Source organism: Hyperolius riggenbachi, chromosome 11, assembly GCF_040937935.1.
Source record: "Hyperolius riggenbachi isolate aHypRig1 chromosome 11, aHypRig1.pri, whole genome shotgun sequence".
Lineage (NCBI taxonomy): Eukaryota > Metazoa > Chordata > Amphibia > Anura > Hyperoliidae > Hyperolius > Hyperolius riggenbachi.
This window is the reverse complement of record NC_090656.1, coordinates 17937967-17961089: the sequence shown is the minus strand read 5'-3', so window position 1 is coordinate 17961089 and position 23123 is coordinate 17937967. Positions and strand designations below refer to the sequence as shown.

The 23123-nt window shown below is 45.7% G+C and overlaps 2 protein-coding genes across 4 annotated transcripts in view; one reads left to right on the top strand and one right to left on the bottom strand.

The window, feature by feature from the left end:
* Window positions 1–10269, bottom strand: part of LOC137538068 (serine-rich adhesin for platelets-like) — a 38358-nt gene extending 28089 nt beyond the window's left edge. Inside the window, exons 1-2 of one of the 2 annotated variants that reach the window (XM_068260037.1) lie at window positions 10110–10269; window positions 139–4203 (exon numbers count right to left, since the gene is read on the bottom strand). In XM_068260037.1, the coding sequence (XP_068116138.1) occupies window positions 139–4071 (3933 nt within the window). In that variant the 5' untranslated portion in view covers window positions 4072–4203; window positions 10110–10269. Of the gene's footprint in view, window positions 1–138; window positions 4204–9979; window positions 10063–10109 lie in introns of those variants that run through there. The other variant, XM_068260036.1, reaches the window with a different exon arrangement.
* Window positions 10270–10599: 330 nt separating this feature from the next.
* The window catches only part of AKTIP (AKT interacting protein), a 45569-nt gene continuing 33045 nt past the window's right edge, over window positions 10600–23123 (top strand). The window contains exon 1 of one of the 2 annotated variants that reach the window (XM_068261764.1): window positions 10600–10772. The gene's annotated coding sequence lies outside the window, so the exon portion shown is untranslated. The remainder of the gene's footprint in view (window positions 10773–23123) is intronic. The other variant, XM_068261763.1, reaches the window with a different exon arrangement.

Here is a 23123-nt window from a genome sequence, read left to right as displayed (position 1 = left end):
CATTTGCAGGGTTTATGTTAACGAGTTGGGGTACCCACCTATGCTATACTTGATAGACTGATCTATCCAAGAACAAATAATTTTGTTTACTTTGAACTGTTCATGATGTCTCTGCTATGAATAGTTTCTCAAACTTACCTTTGCAGTAGCACCTCTTGGAGTCTTTAAACGACTTCCTACAAGCTTAACGGAGGCCATACTTCCAGGTAGGTTTTGCTTAGGGTTACCCAAACTAGGTCTTGGTAAGTTATTCAGTACTCCTTTTAAAGGAATTCCCGTTGTAGTTTTAGGAAGTTTGGAGTCTTTTGCTTGACTTAGTGCAGTGGAACTAGAAGGCAACACCAATGCCCGACGTACAGAAGGTATACCTGAGCCCTGAGGAGGCAGCATATTTCTTTGGCCATCAGGTGGGAGCACAGATAACTCCACTATGAGTTTTTGGCTACCAGTCCCTCCAGTCAGCCCTGCTAGCATGGGCTTTGTGATTGCACACGGTTCTGCTGAAGCTACTTTACCTTGCTCCTCAACCGCACAGCCAATATTGGATTCTGGTAGTGGACAATCTGCGTGGGATTTCTGAAACTGAAAATTGGCTAGTCCTGTAACGGGCGTAGAAGTGATAAAGGAAAGAGAGCTGGCTGAAAACACACTGACATCATGAAGATTATCCTCTGCTTGAATCATGCTAAAGGACTCAGACATCAAAAAATGACCATTTGACTCTTGGGGGCCCGAGGATTTGATTTGAGCAGAACCAATAACAGTGCCACCAGTTATGCAATTTCCTTCATTTGTGGCCATCTTGTCTTCCTGGTCGAGATCTGGTTTACATTGCATAGACGAGCAACCCAACGTGCGCAGACCAACAAATTCCGGAGAAACGTCGGCTGCAGGCATTTGGTCTTCTGGAGCATCAACCTGCATAACATTAGCTCCATCAAGCAACATGGCTTCCTTTGTGGAAACAAGATGGCTAACAGAATTATTCTGAGAGTCCTTTACTGATGCGGAGAGAGTTTTGTCAGCAGCTGATGCAGAAGCCACTACTTCAGCTTTAAAGCTAAAAACTTCCTTTGAAGACCGTACTTGGTCTTGGACCTCTCGAGGTTTATCTGGCAACTGAGTGGAGATCCCAACACCATCAGCACTTGAAGATGGTGCTCGGTCTATGGCAGAATAATCCTTTGATATGGTGTGTGGCAGGGTACAGGACTGAATTTCAAGAATTGTAACAAGGGTACCACCAGTATTGCCATCATGCATAGAAGAAACATCACTTGACAAACTAGTGTGGAGTTTAAGTTTTTCACCACTAGCTGAAGCAATATTGTCTGTTTTCTCAGCAGCCTCTTCCTCTATTCTCACATGGTGTACTGTAAGAATACCCTGTGGAACGCTTTCAGAGTCTTTAGGGAGAGCTTGGATAACCTCCGTTTCTGGAGGTTTCACTTCACGGCTGGATGCCATCTGCAGATTGGTACTTCCAGTGGACTGTGGTATTGTGACTATCACTTGAGAATTATAGTCCGCCTTGTGGGTCAATTTGATATCCTGAATGCTGTTAGGCATTGGAGATGCCATGCTCACCAGTGGAATGGAGGGTACAGTGACATGATGTACTGTTGACATGTCATGGGTGGTATTGGCAGAAGCAGATGCCACTCCCATATCTTGGGTAGTATTGACAGTAGATATACCATGATGATCCACTGCAATATCTTGGGAGGTATCAGCATTAGTGGAAAATGGTACCCCCATCACCTGGGCAATATTGATGGTATAGACCTCATCATGCACTGACATAATGTCCTGGGGGGTATCAGCAGATGTTAAGGTTGGTATTCCCAGCACTTGAATAGTATTAGTTGTAAAGACCTCATTGTAGACAGCATCAATGTCTTGTGTTGCATTACCAGACCTTGAGGGCAAGGTCTTCAAAGTTTGGGGTGTATTAGTTGTAGAAACATGCTCCACTGCAATATCTTGTGTGGTGTTAGAAAAGGATGTGGAAGGCCCCAAAAATTGGGTGGTGTTAGCTGTACAACTCTCATGAACTACAGCAGTGTCTTGGGTAGTATTTGCAGATGCCGAGGTTGGTGCCTCCAACGCCTGGATGGTATTTGAAGCCCCATTGTTCATCACTGCAATGTCCTGGGTGGTATTTGAAGATGATGTTGACTCTCCTAACACCTGGTTAATGTTTGATGTACACACTTCCTGCAGTTCTGCAATTTCTTGGGTTCTGTTAGATGACAGATAAGAAAATTCTAACGTTTGGGTGGTATTGGCTGTAGGGACCTCATTGTACATTGCAGCAATATCTTGGGATGTATTTGCAGATACCAAGATTGGTGCCACCACGTGGGTTGTACTGGTTGCAATAGCACCATCATACAGTGATGCATTGTCTTGAGTGATATTTGCAACTGCTGAGGATGGTGCCCCCAACTCTTGGGTTGTATTGGCTGTAGAAGCCCCATAATGCACCACTGCAATATCCTGGGTGGTATTAGCAGAAGAGGATATGGATGTTCCTAACACTTGAGTGACGTTGGCTATACAGACATTGGGCACCACACAAATTTCTTGGGTTTTATTTGCAAAAGAGGGTGAAAACAATCCCAATACTTCAGTTTTATTGGCGGCCGAGACCTCATTTGCTAGGACAATATCTTGGGTTACATTAGCAAACACTGAGGAGGGTTCCGCCAACACTTGGGTGGTATTACCCCTAGGGGATTCATTGTACGTTACAGCAATGTCTTGGGTGGCACTTGGAGACAATGATGATTTAGGTGTTAATCGGATATGATAGGATAGGTTGGTAGGAGCTTCCCAAGTGATATTAGTAAAAAGAGGATCATCGATCTCTTGTGTAGTGCTCGAACACTTCTTGTTTACATCTGTTTCAACACTCAAGGCATCAGCTTCACTATATGCAAGCAACTTCTTCGTTATGCTTGTTGAAGGACTGTGCTCACCTTTAAAAGTCAGATTTTCATTAGGAGATTTAATTTTCTCCCTAGTGACACAAAATGAACTCAGATTGCTGGGGGAAAGGTGAACAGAATCCAACTCCAATGCTTCATCTTTGTCACATGACAAGGGATCCATTTTTTGCCTCTTTATAGCACATGGGCTACCCGCTCTTTTGCCTGAATAAGGTTCTCTCAAAGAATCATTCAAAAATTGCCCCCTGCTGCTTTTGTTGGCACATAGTGAAAAGTCAAAAGAACAGACCTCCATCTCCATTTTCTCCAAATCCAACAGGCCGACCCCTAAGGATACATCTTTGACTGGACTGTTTGCCATGCTGATGTCATCACTGGAAATCTCGTTGGCCAGCATAGACTTCATGGGTGTAAAGGAGGCAAAGTCGTTGGGAGGAGGCTCAGCATCAATGGCAGAGACATCCATATCATCAGCTTTCCTCTTCTCCGGACTCTTCTTAGACTCTGAGCCTTTAAGTTTATTTGCTATTTCTAGGCATTCCAAACCAAAAAAACTCCTATACAGCAGTGCCGGCGTGGGACTTTCACTTGACAATGCACCCCCATCCTGTTGACCGTTCATCACATCAGCTGTAGATTCTTTGACCTCCATTTCTTGCTGTGTGCTTGACTCTACATCCACTTCCATAACAGGAGACAATTTCTTCCTAGCTCTGCCACTGGATGGCAGAGGCGTGCTGAAATATTTATTGGTGCAATCAAAGGTCATATCATGGCCCTCTGTTTCACGGCTGGTGGTCGGGTCTGTGAAGAAGCTTAACTTCGATAATGAATGGTTCTCAGGAGAATACGGCATTACACTTTCAGAAGCACCTTTAGGAGGAACGGTTTCTACAGTCGTCTGTATCAAGCCCTCTGTGTTCGATTCAACAGGCGGCATGCAGGTATTCAAGCTTATCTTGTAGTCAGAGCAGGTATTCAGTCCTAAATGTTGGCCAGCTGCTTTGAGTCTTGTAATAGCCTTGCATTCTGGGTCTTTTTTCGGCTGCTTCGATGTACCCAGAGATGCACGCAGATCTGAACTTATATTGGGGTCATTTTTTATGTCTTTTAGTGGCATCCGTTGAAAGTGTGACAAAGCAGACTTTGTGCCGGCTGGCACCTTGGTGGTTTTTGAAGCGGATCCCTCCAGTTTTGTACAGTAAGGTCACGTGTTCGGAAAGTAAACCAAGTCGAGATTTTTCTTCCAAGCCTAAAGAAAACAAAAAGAAATATGCACATAAGAGTAGGTATGAGCCAGTGGCTGAGGATTAAAGAAACATTTAAATCTTTTGCTGCCAGCGCTAAGAAAATTGGAGTGGACCTGGTGCAAAAATAGAGCAGGTGTTCAGATTAAGGATTCTGATTAGTCACCATGAACAATTGCTCCATTACTGTGCCAATACACTTTAAAGAGACACTGAAGCGAAAAAAAAATTATGATGATATAATGAATTTGTTGTGTAGTACAGCTAAGAAATAAAGCATTAAGGCCCATACACACGTCGGATTTGCGCGAACGACGGGTCGTTTGAACGTTCCGTCGTTCGCACGTTTCCGCATGAAATCCGGCGTGTGTACAGACTATCGTTCGGGAGATAAGACTGGTTACCAACGATCCGCCGGGCAGATCGCTGGTAACCAGTCTTATCTCCCGAACGATAGTCTGTACACACGCCGGATTTCATGCGGAAACGTGCGAACGACGGAACGTTCAAACGACCCGTCGTTCGCGCAAATCCGACGTGTGTATGGGCCTTTAGGAGCAGAGACATAAGTCTAATATTTGTTTCCAGTACAGGAAGAGTTAAGAAACTCCAGTTGTTATCTATGCAAATAGCCATTGAGCTCTGACTTCTGATTAGGTTATCTCAACTGTATTTTGTTTTTCTTTTGCAGAAAACAGTTGAGGACAGGTCAAAAGTTCACTGCCTGTTCTGCAAAAACTTTTAGAATGCTGATTAATGTGTATACTGCAAGTATTAGAGAATGATGCAATGTTATAAAAAAAAGCTGTATAACTGAAAATAAAAATATAAGAATATTTTTTTTCTACCAATGTTCTAGTAATTATCCCTGCTACACAACCAATTCATGATGATATAATTTTTTTTTCGCTTCAGTGTCTTTAAAATGGTTCAGATAAATGTGTCCTTATTACTTCTCAAGCCCCGTACACACTGGAGGATTTCTGTCACCATACAGGAATCGGTATATGATCCCTTTTGCGACAAGGCAGTGGCGACACCGTTTAGATGCATCACTAGCCTTCAAGTTAGCAACGCGTCTTACTATAAAGGGGGCCAGGGGTTCAACATGTGGAGCACCATGGAGCAAATTTCCGCTGTTATATGATCTTTGCTAGTCCGCGATCCGAGATTGCTAGAGATCCGGTATGCCAGATCTTTAGCAGATGTCAGGCTGCCCCGGTCAAGTTCAATCCAATGTGTACGTAGCTCACCTCTTAAATTGGGTTTTTATAAAGGAGTGAAAAAATGAGCTTAGGTTGCCCAGGGAAAGGTGAACAGAATCTAACTTCAGGTCTCATCTTTGTCACACAAAAAGGGATCTAATTTCTTGCCTCTTTATAGCACACGTACGAACCACTCTTGAAAGGACCATTCAGAATTAAAATTGCTAATCGCTACACAATTGCCAGAAGACGCTTATGAAATCGCTTACAAAATGCTAAATTAAAAATGCTAGCGATTGTGCTAGCGATTTGTAGTGGGTTCCAGGCCTAACACAGGACTTATTTTTTTTATAAAAAGCTCCCTGCAGCGTGATCCGCGTCCAAATAGGTGATAACATTATCTTGTTTTTACTTAACTGTAGCACGAGAAGAATGTAAACATCCCCCCTAGCAGTGGAGAAACTCCTTCTAAAGGTGCCCAGGCATACATCCAGCGACTTAGGCAGCCGATCGACCAACCAATTCGATAATTATCAAATAGGTTGAAAATCTGTGCCACCAAGTGCAGACCCGATCGACAATGCGACCAACTTTGACCCGAAATTGGTTGTGTTAGTCGATCGCGCCTGGTGCAAGATGGCGGGCCGAAGTTGGTTCATCGAGGTGCTGTTACGGCAGCCAATTTCGGAACGAGCGACAACCCCCCCCCCCACAAATATGCCCCCCATGTGTGCATTTATACATTACCTGTCCTGTGTCAGCCTCCACGCAGTGCCGGTAACATCTAGGCGGTTTTCTGTACACGCCACTTGCACATATCGTCTAACATCGGCGCATGGCGTCTGACGTCAAATGCTATGCACCAGTGGCGTGGACAGAGAGCCGTTCAGAGGTTACTGACACAGGACATGTAATGTATAAATGCACACACGGAGGGGTACATTTATACATTACGCAGCGGTGGTTTCGTTGCACTGAGGGTGGTGCAGGAACGACGGATGAACCAAGGGCTGGGAAGGGTCTTGTGCTGGGAATACACGTTTCGTTTTTGCCTTCGTTTTAGCCTTCGATTCGTTCGGTAAACGAATCGAGTGTTGAAAACGTATGTGAAAATAGTCATAATCTCATTATAGTTTCGATTAATAGACCCCAAAAAGGAACGACTAGTGATCGAACATGTTTGATATTATCTCTCTTTATCCATCTAATCGAGCCATTGGTAGGCTTGATGGCTGTTCAGATCGATTATATATTCGTTTATGCCGTCCGTCCCTGTACTACGTTTCGTTTCTTTGCAGCCTTCGATCATTGGAAAAACGAAACCATCAGAATCGAAAAAAAAACCGAAACCGTGGGTGGTGATATTAACCGTACGGTCGATTATTTCGGGATCGAAAAGGACAAAAGGCACAATCGAAACGAAGGTTTAAACGAAGGCAAAAACGAAACGTGTATTCCCAGCATTAGTTATTCAAAGCTCTACTCTACTCAGATATTCATCAAACCTGAAGTGAGGGTCCTCACTTCAGGTTCCCTCTAAAGTGTGTGTCCACTGAGGTCCAATACAGCTTGTTGCTGCTCACAGCTTACGGAGTGCTGTATCCTCAAAATGTTTGCGTTGGGCGGTAAAAAGGCTAGAACCGGCAATAGGTACTTGCTATAATAAACCTGAGAAATACTGTACAAGACCTGAAATGTTAGCACAATAATGCCGGGATGATTGCAAAACTAACAGTGGGATAGCTTAAAAAAAAAAAAAAGTCATTTTTAGGAGGATAGATACAATTCTTTTTATCATCAGTTTATTTTCACCTCGGAGGTCCTTTAAAGAGACTCTGTAACATTAAAAAGATCCCCTGGGGGGTACTCACCTCGGGTGGGGGAAGCCTCCGGATCCTAATGAGGCTTCCCACGCCGTCCTCTGTCCCACGGGGGTCTCGCTGCAGCCCTCCGAACAGCCGGCAACTGTGCCGACTGTCAGTTCAATATTTACCTTTGCTGGCTCCAGCTGTGGCGGCTTTCCGTTCCGAACTACACGGAAATACCCAATCTCATTCGGGTCCGCTCTACTGCGCAGGCGCAGGAAACTTGCGCCTGCGCAGTAGAGCAGATCCGACGGCGATCGGGTATTTCCATGTAGTTCGGAGCCGACAGCCGTCAGAGCGCCTGTGCAGGAGCCAGGAAGGTAAATATTGACGTCACCGCTGCACGGACTCCACATAGGGCTGCAGCGAGACCCCTGACGGATGGAGGACGGCATGGGAAGCCTCATTAGGATCCGGAGGCTTCCCCCACCCGAGGTGAGTACCCCCCAGGGGATCTTTTCATGTTACAGATCCTCTTTAAAAAGAACCTGAGATGAAGTAAGAAGAAAAATCGATACTTACCTGGGGCTTACTCCAGCCACATGTACACAGTTGCCTCCCTCGCCATCCTCCCTGGCCACTCCATCAGTCTGCAATCTTGAATGGTATTAGGGCCCCAGTCAGGATCCATGGTATTAGGGCCACAGGAACGCAATGGGGGCACATGCAGCCAGGCCACACAGTAAACCCCCGACTGGCACCCGAACACCTGATGAGAGTGAAGACACAGTGGCTGGGGAGGATGGAGGGGAGGCAATAGTGTACATGGGGTTGGAGACTCAAATGGGAAATCAACTGTAAAAACGTATAGGGTGTACCCAATATTACTTCATCTTAGGTACCCTTTCAAGTGAACAAAAAAAAAAAAAAAAAAAAAAAAAAAAAAAAAAAAAAAATTACCTGGAACTTCTACTAGCCCCCTGCTGCCGCCCTGTGCCAGCACCTGGGCATACTGATCCTCTACAGCTACTCAGCCTGTCGATGGCCAGTGCGTCTGCAAGGCCTGGCCACACGTATCCTCAATTGTGCTCATGTCATCCGCGCATACTGCAGATGTGCAGGACACTCCCAGCAATGGGAGCACGGCCATGCAGTGGGCTGAGTCACTGCAAAGAAAAACAGTCTCTGCGGGGGGACCGGAGGATCGTTATGTCCCAGCACAGGCACAGGGTGGCAGCAGGGGGCTAGTAGAAGTTCCAGGTAAGTTTAACTTTTTATTTTTATATAGTCTGTTTAGGTTCACTTTAAAGGAATCACCTAAACAACTTTTGTTGTTATATCTCCAGAATCTCTCCATGACTAACACCAAACCACAAACACAACTGGTTTTGCGAGTGAGCTGGCTGTACACTACACCACCAGCCCACAATCACCAGCTGTCCCTGGACCGACAGCATCCTAACACCCCCCCCCCCAAAAAAAAAAATGCATGCATTTATGTTGTAGGCTCCTCTGAGGGCAGTTAGTGATAGGATGGCAGGGATTAGATCGTAAGCTCCTTGGTGAGCAGTATTTTCTGTGAGTGACAGGCAGCTCAGAAATCACTGTAAGTGCTTGTTGACTGCACCTTTATCCCTCGAGTGCCAGATCCAGCTGTTGGTAGCTGCCTACTCCTATGTGCAAACTTTGTGTAGCAGGACTAAAGTTCAGCAGGCTAACTGCTCCTGCCACCCTGCTGCCCACCCCTTGCTTTCCTGATGCCCTAGGCCACGCCTGAAACCTGACCATGCCAGGAGGAGGAAGCAGCTGTGTAGCAGCAGCAGACATCTCTGCATTATTCCATACCTCCCAACTTTTTGGGTTGAGAAAGAGGGACACTTAAGCTAAGCCCCTGTCACACATACCATAAAGATTTCATAAGAATTTTTTTTTTTTTTTTTATTATTCAAACCACACTAGTCCTTTCTATCCTGGTTCATATTCCTTCATATTGACATTTTCAAATTAGTAATATATCAATTTAAAGAAAATCTGTAATGAAAAAAACTCCCCTGGGGTGGGGGGAAGCATCCGGATCCTCTTGAGGCTTCCCCAGTCCTCCTCAGTCCCACAGCGGCGGCGAAAAGCCTTCCGGAGTGGCGGCGATGTAATATTTACCTCTCAGGGTCCAGAGCTGGCGCAGTATCCACTCTTCCCACGGAGATAGGCAAAAATAGATGATCTCCATCGGGCCGCTCTACTGCACAAGCGCAAGTCTCCTGCACAGCAGAGCGGACCCAACGGAGAACGGCTACTTACACCTATCTCGGTCAGAAGAGCCACAACAGCGCCCCGCTGGAGCCAGAAAAGGTAAATTTTACACAGCCTGACAAATTGTCACCTGTGCATTCCGTGGGCTGCAGCAAGACCGTGGGACACAGGAGGACGGGGGGTGGGTGGGGGGAACTTTTTTTCAGTACAGGTTTTCTTTAAAGGATGGGAAGTTTAAAGTCAATCACATTTTTTTAGTGGAGAACTATATATTTGCATAGAAAAACAAAAGTTTGCTTTCTTAAAAAGAATTTGCGATAATTCAGGTTGGAGTGAGCTTGAGATGTCTCCCAGTGCATCACTGCTGAATATATGCAAATTAACCATTGCACCCTTAGAAGCATAGAAAGTGGGACAAAAAACAAACAAATGAGAAGGAAAGAGGGACAGCTGGGAGCTGTTATTCATGACCATAGTAACACATGAAATAGATCATTAAACAGTTTCAAGCACCCACTTACGGTAACCGCGTATTATGCAGCTGGACTCAGCCCGACCTGCAAACACAGCAACAGCCGCAAGCTCTAACTGCTTAAAACAACCCGCTCCGACTCCCATTGGCTAAAGCATTTCACGTGACTAAGCCCTCACCCAATGGAGCGAGAAGCGTCCATTCAAACAGCCAATCGGTGCGCCTCCCGCATGGAATCCGGAAGTGGTGACCATAGACTCCTCAGCGTAAGGGACAGAAATATCCGATGACGTCACTACGGTTGCCCGTCTCAAGCGTCTGTCTGTCACCTGTTCTTGGCTGCTCCCATTCAACGTCCTACGACCAATCACACTGTAGAGACCGTTTGACTCCACCCCTGACTTGTCTAATCAAGGGTTCATGTTTAACGCTCCACCCACGTCAGCTCTCATTGGTCAATTGGCCGTTCACTGCTACCCTTAGCTCCTCCCATGCAAATCATTGGCCACTCCTTAACAAGCCACGCCCGGTTCCGTGATACTGTTCCCACAGAAGCTCCGCCCAGTAGTAGCTTTATGATTTGAGTGACGGCGGCTTCCGCCAATGAATGCGGCACAGAGGCGGGACACCTCGCTGGGAGCTTTCCTCCTCCCGCAGTCGGCCAATGGCAGTGAGTGGGCGGTGTCCCTAGTGACGGGCGGGGCGGAAGCGGCTGGCGGTGATGTTGGAGCGGAGAGCGGCGGCTGGCATGACGTGCTGAGGGAGCACATAAAGCGGCTGGACGTGACAGAGGCGGCGGAGAGAGAGACGCTCGCTGCCCGGGCGGACATGAGATAGCGGAGGTAAGACTAGGCGCTTCCACAGCAGGCCGCAGCAGCGCTGTCACCGGGCGGCCAATCACCTGCCAAGCCCCGCCCCCTGCCCAGCGCCGCAGCCAATTGTGGAGGGAGCTGAGGGTGATTGACGCGGCCAGGCAGCAGGTTCTACCTGTGTGCGATGTACACAATCACTGCGGGTGAATCCATCATTGCGCTGCCGTATATGTCACACTGAGTCTCTATACACCTGATGTCTGTACGTAGTCACTGTGATATGTCCTTTATTGTCTGACCCATTCATTGTTGTGTCCTGTATGCAGCATATGGCACTGTGTGTGGGGTCACCATATATCTACCCACATAGATCCTACATGTCCTAGCTACAGTACATGACATCTTTGTGTTATGTACACCATTAGTGTGTGTGTGTGTGTGTGTGTGTGTGTGTGTGTGTATCTATCACCAACATATTAAGCAGGTCTGTACAGAGTGTGTATATATGTATGTCCCTCAGAAGGGCTCATAATCTAGTCCTTACCATAGTCCTATGTCTGTGTATGTAAGGTGTAGTGTATGCATCATAGTCTAGGTCAGGCATGGGCAAACTTGGCCCTCCAGCTGTTGAGGAACTACAAGTTTTAGAGCAGGTGCAGAGACGAGCTACAAAATTGATATGTGGGATGGAAGGTCTCAGTTATCAAGAAAGGTTAGCTAAACTGGGTTTATTTAGTCTAGAGAAAGGACGCCTTAGAGGAGATCTAATTAACATGTATAAATACATCAGAGGGCAATATAATAGCTTGGCGGATGAGCTTTTTGTCCCTAGTCCTTCTCAAAGGACTAGAGGACATGATCTGCGCATGGAGGAAAATGTTTTAGCCATTTATTTAGGAAAGGGTTCTTTACAGTAAGAGTGAATTAGATGTGGAATGCATTGCCACAGGAAGGCGTTATGGCAAACTCTATACCGGCATTTAAAGGGGGCTTAGATGCTTTCCTTTTGTTGAAAGACATCCATGGCTACAATTACTAGGTAATGCCTAATGATGTTGATCCAGGAATTTTATCTGATTGCCATCTGGAGTCGGGAAGGAATTTTTCCCTTTTGGGGCTAATTGGACCATGCCTTGTAAGGGGTTTTTTGCCTTCCTCTGGATCAACAGGGATATGTGAGGGAGCAGGCTGGTGTTGTACTTTATACTGGTTGAACTCGATGGACGTATGTCTTTTTTCAACCAAAATAACTATGTAAGTCCCACAATGCATTGCAGGAGTCTGACAGCCACAGTCATGACTCATAAAGGCAAATACATTGTGGGATTTGTAGTTCCTTAACAGCTGGAGGTCCAATTTAGGGGGAAGCCAATTAACTTATCTGCATGTTTTTGTGATTTGGGAGGAAACTGAGGTGACTGGAGGAAACTCACGCAGACATGAGAAGAACATACAAACTCCTTGCAGATGTTGACTTGGCTTGTATTTGAACCGGGGACCCAGCTAACCACTATGCCATCGTGTTGCACTTAAAGTGTGTGTAATAAAAAAAAAATCTCCTTTATGTTCAGTGCTATATGTTACATACATTACCTAATGATCATTGGACGTTCCTCATAAATGCAGCACAGATGCCTCTAGTTTTTGCTTTCATAAGTTTTATTGAAACAATAAAAAAACATTCCATAACAGTGGAACACAACTTTAGATTTACATCAAAGCATGAAACAAAATTGAGTCTAGAAAAAGTAAAACTACCGGTATATCTTGTACAACAAGGAAAAAGAGGGGGAAAAAAACAAGATAATAAAATTATAAGTATTATGAGGGAGCTGTGGTTAAAGAACTGCTCTCTGAGGTTTCCTGCTTGGTCCCCCAAACTAGTCTAGTGCTGAGTCCTGTGCACATAATACTCTATATGTTACATGTAATTATTTTTTGTATGCATCGCAACATACTGTATTTCTGTGTCTGACATACACTCATGGGAGAGTCCATTTACGTTGGGCTTGATTCACAGCTTTTTCACCTTATTTATGTTACATTTTAAGCTCCCAAAGAGCAAAACATATAATTAACCACTTTTTCCTTCAATACAGTATATCTACGTCAGCTGTGGCTCTCTCCAAGCCACAGCGACGTAGATATACTGACCTGCTTGCAGCCCTGTTGTGCAGGAACAGGTGCGCTTCAGAGCTCACCTCCCGGCACTAATAGCTGCAATACTAATTGGTGAAAGGGAAAATGTTCCGATTGTAGCCAATTAGTAACCCCTCCACGGATGAACGATCACCGCTGTAGCAAACGGCGTGATCATTCAACTCTCCCCTCCGTGGTCGGATCTGCTAAAAAAAAGGATTAGAAAGCAGCCTGACTCACCTTTTCCTGTTCCAGTGACCAGCCTGCAGCCCAAGCCTCCGATCCCCGCTCTGCACGCAGCCCTGTAATGCTGAATAGCCGAGTCCCGGCTTGATGACGTCATCAAGCCGGGGCCCGGTAACCGGCATCACAGGGCTGCGTGCAGAGCGGCGATCGGAGGCTTGGGCTGTAGGCTGGTCGCTGGAACAGGAAAAGGTGAGTCAGGCTACTTTCTAATCCTTTTTTTTTTTTTATTTATTTTTTTTTTTTTTTTACATCTGGCCACCGAGGGGCGGCCTGGGTGGGGGGTGGGACATCTGGCTGGCCCTTATAGGGGTTGTTGAGCCCTGGTGGGGGGTAAAATGTGCAGCTGGGGGGCGGAGGATAAAGTAAGAGGGGGTACAATTTTTTATTTAATGTGCATCATTTTATACTGGGGGCAGATCTGGCTATAATGGTGGGGGGGGGGGGCCCTAATCCAGGGTGCACCCGCTAATCCTGAGGGCGCATCTGGCTATAATGGGGACCACTATTCCTGGGGACACATTTAGTTATGAGGGGCAGTAATCCTGGGGATACATCTCTCTATCTATACTGGGAGGTGCCAGAGGACACATCGGGTTATACTGGGGGTGACTGATATTGGGGACACATCTGGCTATCTATACTGGGGGACAGAATACTGGTGACATGTTTTTATCTTCTGTGGCACTTTTTATTTTTAAACTGGAAATGATAAAAACTGAGCAAAAATGCATTTTTTTCATTTTCCCCCTCCTTTTTCCCATTAAAATGCATAGAAAACTTTTTCGGTCTAGGGACAAAATACCTGCCAATGAAAGTCTAGTTTGTCCTGAAAAAAACGATACCTAGATCATTTAGGTGTCGTGAGTAGGGATAAAGTTATGGCTGATTAAAAAGGGACATAGCTAAAACGTCAAAATTGCTCTGGTCAATAAGGGGAAAACAAGGTCTGGATGCGAAGTGGTTAAAGGTACACTTAAGTCAAACAACAAAAATGAGTTTTACTCACCTAGGGCTTCCAATAGCCCCCTGCAGCTGTCCGGTGCCCTCGCCGTCTCCCTCCGATCCTCCTGGCCCCGGCGGCAGCCACTTCCTGTTTCGGTGACAGGAGCTGACAGGCTGGGGACGCGAGTGATTCTTCGCGTTCCTGGCCACAATAGCGCCATCTATGCTGCTATAGCATATATCATATAGCAGCATAGAGGGTGCTAATGTGCCTGGGAACGCGAAGAATCACTCGCGTCCCCAGCCTGTCAGCTCCTGTCACCGAAACAGGAAGTGGCTGCCGGCCCATTGTGTCCTACACATTCAAAATCCTGAGTCCCATCTGGGGATTTTAACCACTTCACTACTGAGAATTTTTTCCTCTTCTGTACCAGCGCAATTTTCACCTTTCAACATTCCTTCCCTTCATTCACCAATAACTTTATTACAAATATGGCAGCCTTCATTTACTTCTTGCTTCAGTTTTCCTTTAAAAGGAACACGAGGTAAGCAGGATAAGGAGGCTGACATATTTATTTCCTTGTAATCAATGTTAGTTGCCTGGCAGCCTTGTTGATCTTCTGGCGTAAGAATCAGCTGAGTCAGAGTACCTGATCTGCTGCATTCTTGTTCAGGGTCTATAGCCAAAAAGTATTAGAGACACAAGATCAGGAGGACTTCCAGGCAACTGGTATTGTTAAAAAAAAGGAAATAAATATGGCAGACTCCATATCCCTGTCACCTCAGGTTCCCTTTAAATCCTACTCAACTGATTGCTGTTGGACTGTCTGTACTTGCCAATAAGTTTACCTTTTTATAAAGTGTGTGTGTGTGTGTGTGTGTGTACACTGGGGCCAAGGTTATGGGCCAACCTCAATGTCTATTGGCCACCTTCCTCCCTTATAAAGCTCCCAGGTGTCCAATGGCCCTCTTCCAACCCCTATAGGTCCCCTGGTGTCTAGTGGTCCTCCCTCCCCTATACAGTTTCCTGATGTTAAGTGCTTTCCTCCTACCTCCCCCATATGGCTTCCCTGGTGTTCAAGGGCTTCACCTACAATTTATATCTTCCCTGGTGGTCTAGAGTGGGCCAAACAATGCAAAGTGAGAAAACCACTTGAGGGTTAAATGGCTCTGAAGGCCAGATTTGGCCCGCGGGCCAGAGTTTGACATGTATGATCTAAAGCCATGATGAGCTTTATAACTATGGATCTTTATTGTACATGTTATTGAAAACTCCACAAGGTATAGTCTGCATGGAGGTTACAGCTGACAGAGCATACCCGAGCAACTGGGGGTTATGGGTAAGAATGAGGGGAGAGGGGATATTGGTATGCGCTAATCCTCCAATAACTGAGCCTGGACTTGGATTATTGAAAATATTCAAACATTTGTCAGTTTATATTCTGCACTCCGTGTACCTGTTGGGAATATTACTGCACGTCTTTTCTAATTATCCAGTTTCACTGTGAACAGGAAGTGAGGGGGTCTCTGTACAACAGAGGCATGGACAGATATAAAGTCAGGGTATTTCCAATGCTTTCTCACGGTCAAGATGAAAAGTTGTAGTGATTTCATAATTCTGACGTGCTCTGCTGAATTATGTAATATTTGTGACTTTGCACTCGTAAACCTAAGCTAAATTAAACCTTCCTCCATGTGACCTAACCCATATTCTACTAACCTAAATAACCTAGTTTTACTAGAGTATTCGGCCACCTCACCCAGCGATCTGTGGTTCATGCTCACTGCCATCTTGTTTACCTGTGGTAGGACAGCTCCTGCAAATGCTAAAGGCCTATACACACACCAGATGGATGTCACCTGATGGGGATCGGGATGAATTCGCTGGGCTGAGGCTGTACAGAAGCTTAGTTGGCCTGTAGGCTAACAACGTTTTCTATTGCAGTTGGGGGGGGAGGGGGTTGCAGAGGGCCAACAGACCGACACAGGTGTGACATCACGTCTCAGAACAAAGCTATTAGCCGTCACTCAGTCTAATTTATCTGCCTGGCGGATAGCTGGCTGGTCAGGGGTGGGGATGGCCATGCTTAGAACGCATGGAGAAGCATGTTATCAGTTTGATCAGCTGATATATTTGTAAGGTTCTGATTTGCTGTAACTTCCTGGTTTACCGCATGATCATGACCAGCAAATCAGATCCTTACAAATCTATCAGCTGATCAAACTGATAACATGCTTTTCCATGAGTTCTCCTGGGCAGGGCAATAACTGGTCAGGGGCTGCTGTACACACCACGTTAAAGGACAACTACTGAGGAGAGTATGGAGGCTATTTCCTACTAAACATTATCAGTTGCCTGGCAGCCCTGCTGATCTATTTGGCTGCAGTAGTATCTGAATCACACCAGAAAAAAGCATGCAGCTAATCTTGTCAGATCTGACAATGTCGGAAGCACCTGATCTGCTGCATGCTTGTTCAGGGGCTATGGTTAAAAGTATTAGAGGCAGAGGATCAGCATGATTGGCAGGCAACTTGTATTGCTTATAACCAAGGTAATAAATATGGCAGCTTCCATCTACCTCACTTTAATTGTCCTTTAACGTCGGAGGCGGTAAATTAATTCAGCTTGTGTATGGGCCCTAAAGGAACAGGAGTCGAAAAAAACTGCTGATTTACTTACTTGTGGCTTCCTCCAGCCCCTACAAGCTTTTGTGTCCCTCCCTACAGTTACGCCATCTGCCGCTCTTCCAGGGCCACTCCATGGCTGCCACTTCCGCACATGCGCGTCCGTGCTCGCAGTCATGTTCCCAAAGCCGGAAGCGTTCTGCGCAGGAGCTCCTGGCCACGGGACCTTGAGAATAGCTTCCCACTTGAGCTGGATTTCAAATACCAGCAAGTGCGGACAGTGAAGTATCTGCTCCAATGGTCCATTTGTGGTCCGATGCAGTAAAACGGACGGAAAAGTTTTTTGTTTTATAGTGGGAACTGAACCTAAACCCCGGAACCCACTAGCAGCACTTCTCTAGCTCTTGTAATTTGAAAAGTTCTTGCTAATGTAATTTTTTTTTTTAAATCGCATCACTCGTGTGGGATCACACCCATAGCATTACATTAGCTTTTCAAATCACAAGCGCTTTGGAAAAGCTCTCCTAGTGGTTCCCAGGCCTAACTCCTCTCTGCTGCTCCCTTGACAGAAGTTATTGTATACAGCAAACAGAGGTGCCAAAAGAATAAAATAGGCTAAAATTGCTAAGAAGTAAGTGGTGGACTTGCCTCCTTGAAACAGAGGAGCTTGGTGCTATCCTGACAGATTACTGTTATATACTGCCTGATGAAGCAGGGTCATACCGGTGAAAGTTTTACAATTTTAGCCTATTTCATTCTTCTGGCGCCTCTGTTCTCTGTGATCTACAGAGAGCGACTTCTTCATCCTGAGAGGGGACAGGTCTAATCTCCCCACCTGCATGTACAGTGGTTGCCTAGTAGGAAACCCTGGTTTGTAAGTATTATCCTACTTACCTTAACTCATTCATCATTCACCAGTACTTGCTGCACAATATTGGGCTCTCGGTGTCCCCATTTTTGTGTTTCCCTACAAGTGTTCTTCACAGAAGTTAGTTTACCTTTGAAGCCTGCTGTGTCAGTCTTTCTCCCCTAGTATTGTCAGCGTTACCAGCGACAGCTGACAGCGAGGCTGAAAGGAGTGGCTTCAGCTGTTAAACACAAGGTATGTGAAGAATTGCCTTTTTGAAGCAAATTCATGCATAGCTTTTGTATGCAGAAAAGTTCTGGGGTTTGGGCTGATTCAGCCAATGTGGCTCATCTGTCCAGAGGCTCATGGCTGCCGGTGACTCGATTGCTATTCTAGAGAGAGGTCATCCCTGCATGTGGTTGGCAGATGCCATATGCCGCAGGGCTCCAAATGACCCACACACTGGTACTGTACTGATATCTGGTGCATTTCAGCTAAATTATTGATCAAATGTGTTTTAGCCACTCAAAGTTGCAGTGAGATTGATGTGAAAGCTTTTGTGATTCTAACAGTGCTGTGGAGTCGGTACAAAAATCTTCCGACTCCTCAGTTTATAAAACCACGACTCTGACTCCAACTCCGACTCCGGGTACCCAAAATGGCTCAGACTCCGACTCCTCGACTCAGACTCCTTAGTCTGATACTTAACAGGGCTGTGGATTTTGTACAAAAATCATGCGACTCCGACTCCTGACTCCGACTTCACAGTTTCTGAAACCACGACTCCAACTCCGACTCCGGGTGCCCAATATTGCCCTGACTCCGACTCCACAGCCCTGCTGGATTCTAAGTATGTGCCTGGCGATTTTCTAATCATGCCTAGCTTTTTTTTTTTTTTTTTTTTTTTTTTTTTTTTTTGTGTATTTTGTGTAGCAGTTTTTTTGTTTTTGTTACAGAAGCTGTTCAACAAACACGCTTGGAAAATCGTTCTGATCTAGCGCTTTTCAGAGCGATTGCCCAACACACACACTTTTCTATACTTAAAGAGACTCTGTAACAAAGTTTTCAGCCTTAGTTCTTCTTTCCTATAAGTTCCTATGTCTGTTCTAATGTGCTCTGGCTTACTGCAGCCTTTCCTAATTGCACTGTCTCTGTAATAAATCTTATCTGCTTTCCTCTGTCGTGTCTGTCGGGCTAAGGCTTGAATGTGTGGAATGTGCAGGGCTGCTTGTGATTGGATAGAAGCGATACACACCCTCTGCAGGCCCCCTGCACACTCTGTATGACTCACACTCTGTTTATGTGAGCCTATCACAAGCTGGTTAGTTTGTTTGTAAACACTGCCTAAAACTGTTAATTACAAGCCAGGATTGCAGCAGGGAGTGGCAGAAACAGCACAGAGGGGCCCAGGAGAAAATAAGGAATAGAATGGTATGCTTTTTACTGTAAGACTATTAGAGTACAGATTTTCTTTAACATTAAGGCTGAATCGCTTCAGAAATCGGCAGAAATGCTACCGGACCCGCGTTTGCATTTGGGAAAAAATAACATCGCTCTGGTGTGCTCCATCCCATTCAAATATATTAGCCAAGCGCTTTTTAAAGCGCTAGCGTTTTTAAAATCGCTCAGAAGCGCTCTTGGTGTGCACCAGCCCTCTCAACCGGTAGTCTATCAAATGCAGCTGAATTGAGTTGTCTGCGATCAACCAAAATTTTCTACCCTGCTTGATTGACAGTATTTCAATTTTTCGATGTTATTTTTTTTCTTCTTTCAGCATATATACTGTAGATCAGGGGTCTCAAACTCACGGCCCGCGGGCCATTTGCGGCCCTCGATACAATATTTTGTGGCCCTCGCTGGCAAAAGCTTCCTTAGTTCGCTTCAGTTCTCCCAAGTAATCCGCCGCATCCTCGCCGCTAAACGAGGGCTGCAGAGCCCCCAAGTCGCCCGGGGGTCAATCCGCCGGCATTTCCTGGAAGGGGCAGAGCTTTCAGCTTCAGCTCTGCCCCTCCTGACGTTAATCGCCGCACGGATCGCTGCCTCTCCCCGCCCCTCTCTGTGAAGGAAGAGTGAGAGGGGCGGGCAGAGGCGGCGATGCGCCGCGATTGTGAAATTCCTTATGCGGCCCAGCCTCATCCTGACTTTGCCTCCTGCGGCCCCCAAGGTAAATTGAGTTTTAGACCCCTGCTGTAGATCATTTTCATTGATCAAACAACCAAATGTGTATTTGATTCACATTTGATTTAACGTGAACCTGAAGCAGGGTTAAAGTTAACCTGATGTGAGAGTTGTATGGAGGCTGGCATATTTATTTCTTTAAGCTATACCAGTTTCCTGGCAGTCCTGCTGATCCTCTGCCGCTAATACTTTTAGCCATAGACCCTGAACAAGCATGCAGCAGATTTTTTTTTTTTTTTTTTTTATACCAGTAGCTACCTACTCGAAATCACTCCAATTCGAAGCGTTAATTGGTGCACCTGAGGGGGGTGGATGAGGGAGGTTTAGCTTGCCCTGAGACTGAGCTAAAATCTATGAATTGTTGAGTTTTTATCTCTTTCCTGCTCCAGGAAGCCATTTACTGACAGGAAAGTGTCTTATAGCTGTAATTACTTATCAGTGAGACTGATCCAGTCTGTCTCGGACCTGACCCGGACAGAAACTGTCACTTACATACCTGATGTTTAACTCTTTCAGGCAGAGAAAGAAAAAATGGAACACAGCCTAGTTATTTGTATGCTTGGCACTGTACATACACATGTCTATCTCATCACGTCACCTGTCACATCGTGTATGCTTTAGAAAGCATCTACCAGGGAGTGTACGCTTTCCCATCTCCCCCTCCAAACCAAAGTTTGGAGAAATGTTAAAGCTATGGATAATTTCTGCAGGAAACCTTTGGAATGGGCGGTGTAATAGGACTGATGGTTTCATGTGGTTGTGTAGGAATTGTGAAACTTGTAAAGTAACCTTAGAACTTTCCCAGTACTTCTTTCTTAATAGCTTACTTATTAATCCTTCTTGGTATGTCTGTGTTGTATTCCTGCATTCCTGCAGTATCAGTCTGATCTCTGTTGGCTTTGTCTATTCTGGGCATATTGGTCTGCACCTGCAGTAATGGGTGATAATAGGATGTGTGATAGGTTGGGTACATTCCTGTTTCGCTGTCATGTTGGGTAACAAGTTCTGATCATTTCATATTGGGCTGGGAATGTTTAATGTTGGTGTAGGTTTTGCAGGCACTGAACTTGTTTCCAGTATTTTTATGCAGTTATTCTAAGCAGATGTATGGCACTTGATGATATAATGTACCATCCAGCTACCAGCAGATGCCAAGATCAATTATACTGACTGGCTGCTCTGAGTTGGGCAAAGTTTACAGGGGGTGTTGTGCTCCCTGTAACCGCTGGAAGGCAATGGAATGTAACTGTAACAGCTCTAAGTTTACCTAAGTAACTTGGTCAAGGAAAAAATGGGAATTTAATGAGCAATCAATGTAGAGGGGGATCCAGGATCCCAGAGCCCTCTGTCATGCTGCTTCTACATTATGGAACTCCTTACCTCAGCAGATCAGGACAGCTCCATCTCTGGACGTATTTAAATCCAAAATTAAAACCCCCCCTTCAGTTTGGTACTTACAGAATTATAACGTTTGTGTTTTGTTTCTGCGTACAGATTCTGAATACAATGGAAACCGGTCCATTGAAATACATTGCTGTGCAAATTTGTGTGCAGAAAATACACAATAATTCACCTGTAATAGAAACGGGGCCTCAGATTCTGCTGGGTGCTGCATAAATCCGCAGCATGTCATCCAGATTCGCACTGAAGTGTGATCTGGACTGTAAGCCATGCTACAGATGGGCAGCGGTTCCCTGTGGAGTTTGCACGCACTGCAGGGAAACTCTGTGAATCTGTAGCTAGTGGGAAAAGGCCTGCGATTAAAGAGAAACCCTGACCAAGAATTGAACTTTATCCGAATTAGTAGCTGATATCCCCTTTCCCATGAGAAATATTTTCCTATTCACAAACTGATCATCGGGGGCTCTGTATGGCTAATATTGTGGTGAAACCCCTCCCACAGTGTGATGTCAGGACCATGGTGCTGACATCACACTGTGGGAGCCTTGTTGCATTGTGGGAAATAACAGCTGTTTCCAGCTGCCAAAAAAGCAAGCAGCATCTCCTTCCAGTGACCTGCCAGCAGTAAAAATGTCACCATGTGATAAATGTCAGAATGTAAATCAGGGAGAGGAAAGATTTTACAATGAGCAAACACTGACTAAATCATTTATACATAATTATTGTAAAAATTAAGCACACTTGTTCATTCTGTTATTTTCACTGGAGTTCCTGTTACATTAAAGGAATACTATAGGGAGGTCGGGGGAAAATGAGTTGAACTTACCAGGGGCTTCTAATGGTCCCCTGCAGACGTCCTGTGCCCGCGCAGCCACTCACTGATGCTCCGGCCCCGCCTCCGGTTCACTTCTGGAATTTTCAGACTTTAAAATATGGTCCGTGCCTGCGCAGTACACTCCTGGTGACATCAGCGGGAGCGAGGACACGGCCGCGCAGGTGCAGTGGTTTTCAGACTTTAAAGTCTGAAAATTCCAGAAGTGAACCAGAGGCGGGGGAGGAGCATTGGTGAGAGACACCTCCCCCCCCCTCCTCCCTACAGTATTTCTTTAATGATCAGATCTTCCCTTGATTAAAAAAAAAACAAAAAAAACAAAACTTTAAATTAGAGGTCGGTTAAATTAGTCTGTGCCCATACATTTGTTAGAGGTTCCCCTGCCAGTGAATGGCTTTGCCTGTGGCCCCTGGTACCCACAAAATCTGGAATGCAACAATTTTCATATTGTCAGCAGCCTGTCTGTCTGAGTCGCTTTATAAGCAGTTACACTCCAACGGATATTAATCTGCGCTGTGTGCCGGTCTCTGCCTCCCAGTAGCTTCTCCGGGGATTATGCTGATTCTCTTCCCCCCCCCCCCCCCCCCCCAATTCTGACTGCATCACATCCAATTTAGACGCTGCTGCAAAGTGACTTCACTTTACTGCATCGTCTGGCACAACCTGTTCTGTAACGCGATAGTGTCCGTCAGCCTCTGTAGGTATGCGCTGGGCGTTTAACCCTGCATGATGCACACATGACTAATTCGGGAAGCTTCTGTGTTTTGCTATTTTCTTATGGAGGAATTTTTGCTTCTGGGGCGTGTCGAGCCCACCGCTGTTTGCTTTGATGGAGTCGTTCAGTTTTGTGTTATAATAGTTTGTCATGAGATCTCTCCACGCTGCTGAGGCAGACACTTTTTCATGGCGTCAGACTGGCCTGGGTGAAATAATATAGCGATCAGGAGTTGGAATGATCAATCTAGGTTGGTTAGTGGGTAGAAGTGATTTTTCAGGATGATTGTTCTGCATTTATAACCCCATTTCCTGCTACACAGATTTGAATAATTCCCTTTCTTTCCCTCATCTGGGCTGGCCGTGTACTCGCTGTCCCTGGGGCTGCCTTGCTGCCGGCTATTGCAGCTTGTCTGCATGGCGTGCTGATCAGCTCCTGGGCAGCTGTGGCTTCCTG